This window comes from Camponotus vicinus, unplaced genomic scaffold (assembly GCF_025532165.1).
Source record: "Camponotus vicinus isolate PSW18456_S1 unplaced genomic scaffold, iyCamVici1.0 SCAF_5, whole genome shotgun sequence".
In the NCBI taxonomy this organism is placed as follows: Eukaryota; Metazoa; Arthropoda; class Insecta; order Hymenoptera; family Formicidae; genus Camponotus; species Camponotus vicinus.
Genome location: NW_028141977.1, coordinates 6,809,790 through 6,818,488, shown reverse-complemented (window position 1 = coordinate 6,818,488; position 8,699 = coordinate 6,809,790). Strand labels below are relative to the sequence as shown.

The window sequence follows — 8,699 nt, the reverse complement described above, 5'->3', positions numbered from 1 at the left end:
CTTTTAATGAGATTTCTGATCGTGCCCGTTTAAGGGCATCTGCATAAGAGAAATCGCCGCTACTGCCTTTTATACTAATAGCGGCCGTTTTCGGCAACCTCCTCTTCTCCTTTCTCACCTCCGATTTACTTTTCTTCCCAGTCCTTTCTTTCCGCACTATTCTTCCTTTGTTCCCTACTGTAGCCCATTCCTGTTGTTGTTGCTGTGACGGCTGCTGTGGCATATCATGTCCTGTCTGCATCATCTTACTAGAATAAGGCACGTTATGCTCTCTCTGCGGCGTCATCTCACTAGAATAAGGTACGAGTTGCGGTCTCCATGCATTTCTTGGCGGCACTATTTGGATGTTCTCTTTAATTCGGATTCCTTTATGTATAGGTGCCTTTCCGGCGTTTCCCCTGCCAGTGAATATCATGGTAGGAATGCCCCTACTGGTGAAAGGCAAGTCCTCTCTGACTGGGATGAGCGCTGACCTCCCCTGTATTGGGGGCCTCAGCACCCATTCCGTGTCAGTCTCCATTTTCCTCTTTTTATTTTCAGGTACCAATGGCGGCCAGGATTCTCCCTCGCGTGACTTCGCAGACGGACTCCAGGGTTTCACAGGTGGACTCTTTTCCGGTGGACTCCTCCGGGCCTTTGGGACTTCGTGGGATGTCGTCGACCCTACAGGTAAGTTTCTGCTCACACTTTCTCTATCGATGCTCTCTCTTATTTTCCGCATCTCTACTCTCATCTCTTTGTTTTCCTTCTTTAACTCCCTAATTACTTCCTGTAGTCCTCGCTAAGCTCCCTTCTTCTCCTCTCCTCCTCTCTCTTACTTATCTTAATCTCATTTAAGAGTTCTTCAATTTTAAGGATTGCAGGATCACCCGTAGCCTCCGCTTTAAATTGCAGTGCCCGGATGAGTTCCTCCAGACCGCGAGTCCTTCTACGGAGCTCGCCGCTTAATCCGCCCTGCATCCTACCGCATTTAGTGCGGATCAACTCTATACTAGCAGTGTATTCTAGTGCTTGCTCACTAATCTCCGAGGCAGTCATCGCTCGTAGGACCTCGTCTTCAATATGCTCCGGGGCTGTATCCGTCTTACTTAGTATTTCTATTTCCGCCAGAATGGGATCGACAGCTTTGGCTTTACGCCGAGGCCTGCCCACTTTACCGCGCCTATCTTCTCTGTCGGTCCCCGACGGTGCAGTGTCGGGGTTGAAGCACTCAATAGCATCGCTGCCTTTCGATACATTACCCGGATTAACTTGGCTTTGGGCTGTCACGGGAGCCCTCTTCCTAAGAGCTCGTACGCGGAGCTTCGCCCCTCGGGTAGAGTCCGAGGCGCTGTTCTCTGGAGAATCGGAATTAATATTCCAAACTTTTTTGCGTTTGACAGCCGCTCGACTCGTGGATGGACCGCCGTCGTCTGCATCTACCTCCATCTGAAATGTTGGGTCTGCAAGCAAACCCTTCTCCTCTTCAGTATCTATCTTTTTTTTTTTGCGCAAGGAGGGGAAATGCTGTTACGCACACCCCCGCCCCCCATAGGGGTAGTACGGGACTCGGCCTATCTAACGGCCCCTACCCGCTAAAACCCCTCCTTGTTGGCATCCGTCTTTCCATGTAAAGACCCCGAGCGGTACCCGCTCGCGCAATACCCGCTCAGGGGGTCTCAGTCGGTTAGGCTTTAAGCCCTCGTCTATTTGGGGTGCTTCCATTGTCCTTTGTGTAATGTGTATGTTAGTTTCCATGTCTGTGTGTGTGTGTATGCGCGCATATATGTAAGTATATGTGTCTGTTATGTGTTTTAGTGCGTGTGTGTGCGTGTGTGTGTATGTGTGCGTGTGGTGATGAAATGAAACGAAATCCTACTCCCCCTTTGTAATAACCCCTTAACCCCCCTTCCCCCCACTCCTCTTCTTCTCCAGCCCAACCTCCCATCCAAATCCCCAATGACGATGCATATGTGTGAATGTGTGAATGAATGATGGAATGAATGAATGATTCCCAACCTACCCCCATCCCAATTTCCCCCTTTCGTTCTCTACCCCCAACCCTTAATATTCCCCCTAGATGGCCCACAGATAAATCATGTGAAGTGTAGGCGAATGTAACTGTTTTCGGACCTCCATATGTTTTGGTCACAGTCGATTTCGGATCTAAACGTCCTAGTCCTACGATCTAGTCAGGTCAAGTCAAATCTAATCAGATTTAAACTTCTAGTCATAATTTCTAGTCATAATTATTTTAGTCCTCGTTATCTGCAAGAAGGCGCTCTCTACTTCTTTCGTCGTCTTCCTTTTTAGTCATGACTTCGTCTGCAAAAGTACAGAAAGCCTGCCAGCCTTCTTCAGATTCGCATATTTTTTCTATTATCTTTGTTAGTGATAGATCTTCACCAATTTCGGATATGAGTAATTCTCTTTCTCCGTTCCATTCCGTGCACCTTAGTAAGGTGTGCTCAGCAGAATCGTTCTCCTCTTCGCAAAATGGACAGGTAGGAGTATCAACCTTTCTAATACGATGTAAGTATGTGTAAAAATAACCGTGACCGGTTAGTAATTGCGTAACATGGAAGGATAGTTCTCCATGATTTCTCTCCATCTACTGTTCCATATGCGGCAGGATTGCGTTACAAGTTCTTGTTCCTGCAACATCTTGCCTACGGAGATGTAACTCCCATTGTCTCTTTAATAAAACTTTTTCATCAAGTTTTATATCTCTTTCCTCTAATTTATTCCACTCTCCTCGCCTTTTTAGGTCGTGTATGCGTAGAAATACGCGTTTGTAATACACAGCTTGTATAGGAGCTGGAGCCATTCTGGCCAGTAACAGCGCGGCATCGGCTGATATTGTTCTATACCCGGCGATGACGCGTATAGCTATAGCTCTCTGGATGCGTCTTAATCCATCGCTGATTTTCCTTCTATATGTGGAGTCGGCCCAAACTGGCGCTCCGTACATGATGATAGAGTTCATCATCGATGCATACAGTCGTCTCTTTTTTTCGCGTGGTCCTCTTAGGTTAGGTAAGAGACCGTTCAGTGCGCGCGTAACTTTGGAGACCTTTTCTTCTATGTACACCATATGATCGATGAAACTCCAATCTCTATCTATAATTAAACCTAGATATTTAATATTCTTGCTCGTCTCTATTTGTGTTTTATTTACATTAATTGTATATATATCAATGTTAGTATTAGCTTTAGCTTTTGATTTATTGCTATTAAAAACAACCGCGCCAGTTTTCTCTTCAGCGATCTCTAAGCCGAGATATTTAATTCCTCTCAAAACTCTGCTTAGCTTCAGATTGTTTTTTGCGATAGCATCCTCCGTAGTAGCCGCTTTGGACATCACGAACGTGTCGTCAGCGTATCCAATTATTACGCTGCCCTCTTCTAGCGGAGTACGCAACACATAATCATATGTTATGTTCCACAGGGTCGGTCCAAGGACCGATCCCTGTGGGACACCATCTGTTATTCTTCTAGATCTGGTTACACCATCCATTGTCGGGTATTCAATATGTCTATCATTCAAGTAGCTTCCGATAATTTTGCGAAGATACGCAGGGAAACTTTTTTCTTTTAGTGCCGATTTTATTTTGGGCCATCTGAGCGAATTGAACGCATTCGTCACGTCCAACCTCGCGCAAACAACTGCCTCATGATTCTGTTTGGCTTTTTCTATAAACTCTTTAACGATTAAAAGTGCATCACATGTAGAAGTATTGCTCCGAAACCCAAACTGGTTCGGAGCTGGTTGCATCCAGTCTTAGATACATCCTTCTAATATGCGCTCCATAACCTTGCCCAATTCGTTCAAGAGGCAGATAGGCCTTACTTTAGGCTCCTCTGGATTGAACTCTCCTTTGGGTATTAAAACCAAGATCGCTCTTTTCCATAATTTAGGGAATACTCCAGATTTAATGTATATATTGTAAATAGTCACCAATTTCTTTACTAAGATCTCGAGTATCTTTTTTAAGAAGATCGTTTTTATTCCGTCAATGCCAGGAGCTTTGTTAGCGTTCGCTCTCTTTTTGAGTGTGTTACATAGCTCTGGGATAGATACTTCATATTCATCTTTCCATGTGATGTACTCTAGATCATCTTCTACATTCGAGTCCCAAAACGGGTCTTCCGGGAACAACTTATTAATAACTTTATCCAATATATTCACATCCAGGGTCTCAGTAAGACTGGGTGTAGCTCTTTTTAGTTTTTTAAAAGCAATCCGGTAAGGGAGACCTCAAGGATCCTTTTCAATCCTACGGATCAATTCATCCTAGGCATATTTTTGGCGTTTTTTATCTCATTCCTGAGACTCTTCTTACATTCTCTATATTCATCTTCGAGCTGTGTTATATAATTAATTATATAATTAATTATATAATTAATTTCCTTTTTCTTTTTGGCTTTTTGCCACTTTCTTCGTGTCTGCTGGCACTCTTTCCTTAGGTCATAAATCTTTTGATTCCACCAATAGGCGCTATTCTTCTTGTATGGACGGGCTCTAGGCATAGAAAAATCACAGGCGTCACTAATAACGTCCTGTGCCCACTTAGCCGCTGACTCTGTATCATTGTTGTGTATATATGTATCCAATGCTGGTCCAACACAGCTCCATTCTATTGCTTCTCTGTACATATCCTCTTGAAGCTTTTTGTGTGACCAGCGCACATATTTCTTCCTCTTTTGTATATAATTTTTCTTACTATAATTAATGTCAAAACGTATGTATACATGATCCGATAATGTCTCTTCGTCCAATATGATCCAGTTCTCGACATGAGGTCTTAGAGTAGAACTACACCATGTAATATCGACCACAGACGTTCCCTGGTATTGCACACATGTAGGTTTGTTTCCGATGTTAACGAGATTCATATCTCTGCTAGCGCTCCAACGTGTTAGACGATCTCCGCGAGAGTTGTGATTGCAACCCTAGAGGATAACTTTGGAGTTGAAGTCTCCGCAAATGAGGATATCCTCGGTTGCTTCTTGGACACAAACATCCAGTTCATCCAAGAACTCCTCATAAGTCGTGTCATCGGCATTTGGTGATATATATACCGAGATTATCGTCAGTTTCATCTATTGTGCTACGACCGAGAAGCGCCCTCTTTTTCTAAGGATGCTAGGTGTAGGCATGTTGGTAGTCACATGTATGGCAGCACGGCTATCAGTACTACTCATCCATGTGTTATCGTTAGGAATAGTGTAAGGTTCTGCTATTATCGATATGCATATAGATTTTTCTATCTCAGTTTGTGTCAATAAATCTTGAGCAGCCTTACAGTGGTTTAGGTTCGTTTGCAAAAACCGGATCATGATATATATGTAAATAGTTAAGTGTAAGTATGTACATATGTAAATACTATGTAAATACTATTACATGTCCATCTGTGTTTATCCATCATCTGTCCTCCGGCATGATGAATTGGTATTAAGTGTCTCCAATGTATTTGAAGTGTGGCCATTAGAAGCACCAGACTTTTGCGAACTGAAAACTGGAACAGTAGGAGTACTCGGAGTCAGAATTGACGTGTTCCTATCATTGGATTGGGATGCAGGTAATTTAATTACTGTGCATCTGTTAGATCCCATCCGGTGGTCCCTTCAGACCTATGTCAACACAGATCCTACATCTAACCGTATTTGTACAGTTTAGAGCAATATGCCCTTCTGCGCCGCATTTAAAGCAGCAGCCCCGGTAATTCTTGTCGGATTTGCACTTTTCTTTAACGTGCCCGGTCCGCCAGCACTTATGGCACTGTATTGGGCGTGCTTTCATCATTTCTATCCGAACCATGGACTAACCAATCGGGATTCTCTTTTTGTCAGCCATCGTTATTGCTGTATTTCGTGGGCATTTTACCCATATCACACCAGTACCGGATCGTGTGCGACCGATCCTGCCCACTTTGACTTCTTCAATTTTGCAGTCGCCTTCTATTGCGATAGCTTCTCGAATTTCATCTGGCGTAACAGATTCATCCATGCCAAAGATTCTTAGCTCACCTTTTATACTGGGTCTTGTAATCAGTGCTTCATCCAACAGTAACTTCTTCATCTCTTTAGCAAGCAAATTCGCCTTCTCAGTGTTACCTGGACCAGAAATTTCTATGATGGTAGCACCATTCATTCCCTTTCTTATTTTTGGGGTTTGAATCTCTAGATTCTGTAAGGATATTCCTATCCTAACTCGCTTCAAAGCCTCTGCGTAAGAGAAGTCTTTTGTAGTACCTTTAATGGAAACTGCCGCAGTTTTCGGTAGTTTCTTCCTCTCTTTCTTGATATCCGTTTTTTGTAATTTGTCTGTCTTTCCTGTTTTCTTTATTTTTCCTCTTTTCCCGACTTCTGTCCATACTTCTTCTGGACTAGATGTCTTCGCTTCTAACTTAGGAGGAACCAGCTGTACATTCTCCTTGATCTTAATACCTTTCGACAGGAATGTGTTGTCAGGAGCCTTCCGTCCAAGGATTGGCTTTGTCTGGAATCCTCCACTTACCGACGGTTTTGATAGGTGTTCCCTTATCAAGGTAGGTGTTGGTTTCCTCTGTAAGTAGGATTCCGAGACACTATCTGTATCTAATTTTCTCTTTTTTCTTTCTTTTCCAGGTTCATCGTGGAACGACGTCATCCAGGATTCACCGTGGGATGGCCAGGATTCTTCCTCAGGAAGCCTAGCGTGGTCCAATCTCGCATTCAGGTTCCAACGGAATTCCTTTCTCTCTCGATGTTCTAGTGGTAACCATTCAACGTGGGACGGGCTTCTATAGGACTCTTGATCGTCGCGGGATTTCTCGATAGGTAAATTTTTAGTAGGTAGTTTCTTAGGTAAGTTTTTAGGTAAGTTAGTATGTAAGTTAGTCTGTACATTTTCCATACTTATCCTTCCACTGTCTTTTTCTATGCTTTTCCTAATTCTACGCATCTCTTCTCGTATCCCCTTATTCTCATTCTTCAATTCTTTTATGATATTTTGCATCTCACTTATCTTTCTCTTCCTTCTTTCTTCCTCTCTCTTATTACGATTTCTTTCTTTTTCTAATTCTTCACTTAATGTGATAATCTTCGCTCTGAGAAATGTGGGATCACCACTGGATTCCGCCGTATTTTGTAGGGCTCTAACTAAGTCTTGCAAGCATGTGACTCTGCTCTTTAATCTGCCACTTAGGCCTCCTTGCATTCGCCCACACTTTGTCCTAATAATTTCAATGTCTGCAATGTAATCAAGTGCCTGTGCACCGATGTCTGAGGCCGTCATGCAATACAGCATTTCTCTTTCGATTCTATCCGGGGCTTGTCCTATTTTATTCTGAATCTCATTTTCAGCTATTATTGGATCAATCGCACGAACCTTCCTTCTAGGTCTGGCAACTTTTCCTTTCTTTACGTCCTCTCCGTCTGTGCCGGTGTTACGTCCCGCAACAAAATTTTTATTTTTATTTAAACACGCAAAATTTGCCTCTATAATCTTTAAACTGTAGTTCCACCGACGAACATATAAATCTTAATCCCACCGAGTAACATATTATTGTTAATATAATTAATATTGTTAATTAAAATTCCATCACGCCATCTATTATCACCAATATTTCTTATTAGAAAATCTCACCGCGCAATGTAATATCACTAATACTTATAGTACATCAATATCATTCCGCCGCGCGATATAATATTGTCAATATCTCCGAAAATAACCTTTCTTTGTTAAGAAGCTAGCTATACATAACATAACCTCACTTAGGAATGATAGAAATAATTTTAAGTATTTGCCCACATATAGTACCATCCGCATAAAAATTACCTACTTTACCGACAATAGGCAAAATAACCCACACAAAAGTTACCGACAGTCGATAAAATAAATTCCTACTTTACCGACAGAGTAAAAATTACCGACAGAAAAGTTACCGACGAATGGTAAAGTAATTTCCTACTTTACCAACAGTAGGTAATGTCGCCCGCACGAAAATTACCGACGGTCGATAAGGAGATTTTCTACCTTACCGACCGAGCAAAAGTTACCGACAGAAAAATTACCGACGATTGATAAGGAAGTTCTCTACCTTACCGACCGAGCAAAAGTTACCGACAGAAAAATTACCGACCTATGATAACACAGTTACCGACGTTACCGACTGAGGATAAAGTCATTTCCTACCTTACCGACAGTGAAGACTGTCCGTACCCACATTACCGACAGAGGGCAGCGCCATCTCTGGGGTAGCGATGATACTAACTTTACCGACATATAAGAGAATACCTCCTTTATTAATATGTAATCCTGATACACAAGAAATTTTACAAATCAAAAACCAAAAGACTTTATATACATATATATATATTTTTGAACACGTCTCGGCACCGACTACACGTATATCTAATTATTTTGGGGCCTAAATTATATCAAAAATCATTGATTCCAGATTAACTCGAAAAATACTATAAATAAAAATCTTATGACAATTTTCCCTTAAGGAGCATAAAAAGTCAGACCGACACGTGTATACATAATTATGAAAACTCCAATACTACTAATTTTATAAACGAAGTTTTAAAATATAATTTTCCGTATGCGATATTATGAGTCATCATCACATTCCAAACTAAGACTATGGAATATTCCGCTCGAATACTATTGCACAACATTACGCAACATGATGAAATAATTAATTATCATTAAGTAACAAATGAATTTATTG

General features: G+C 41.9%; 2 protein-coding genes across 2 annotated transcripts; both read right to left on the bottom strand.

Annotated features, from left to right (window-relative positions):
• Nucleotides 1-2,233: 2,233 nt before the first annotated feature.
• LOC145972360 (uncharacterized) lies at nucleotides 2,234-2,590 on the bottom strand. Its single transcript, XM_083100917.1, has one exon. The coding sequence runs from the start codon at nucleotides 2,588-2,590 to the stop codon at nucleotides 2,234-2,236; it is 357 nt and encodes a 118-aa protein (XP_082957043.1).
• Nucleotides 2,591-3,760: 1,170 nt separating this feature from the next.
• Nucleotides 3,761-5,082, bottom strand: LOC145972359 (uncharacterized). Its single transcript, XM_083100916.1, has 3 exons — nucleotides 4,945-5,082; nucleotides 4,436-4,827; nucleotides 3,761-4,199 (listed from the first exon to the last, which is right to left on the bottom strand). The coding sequence occupies exons 1-3, from the start codon at nucleotides 5,080-5,082 to the stop codon at nucleotides 3,761-3,763; spliced, it is 969 nt and encodes a 322-aa protein (XP_082957042.1).
• Nucleotides 5,083-8,699: the final 3,617 nt, after the last annotated feature.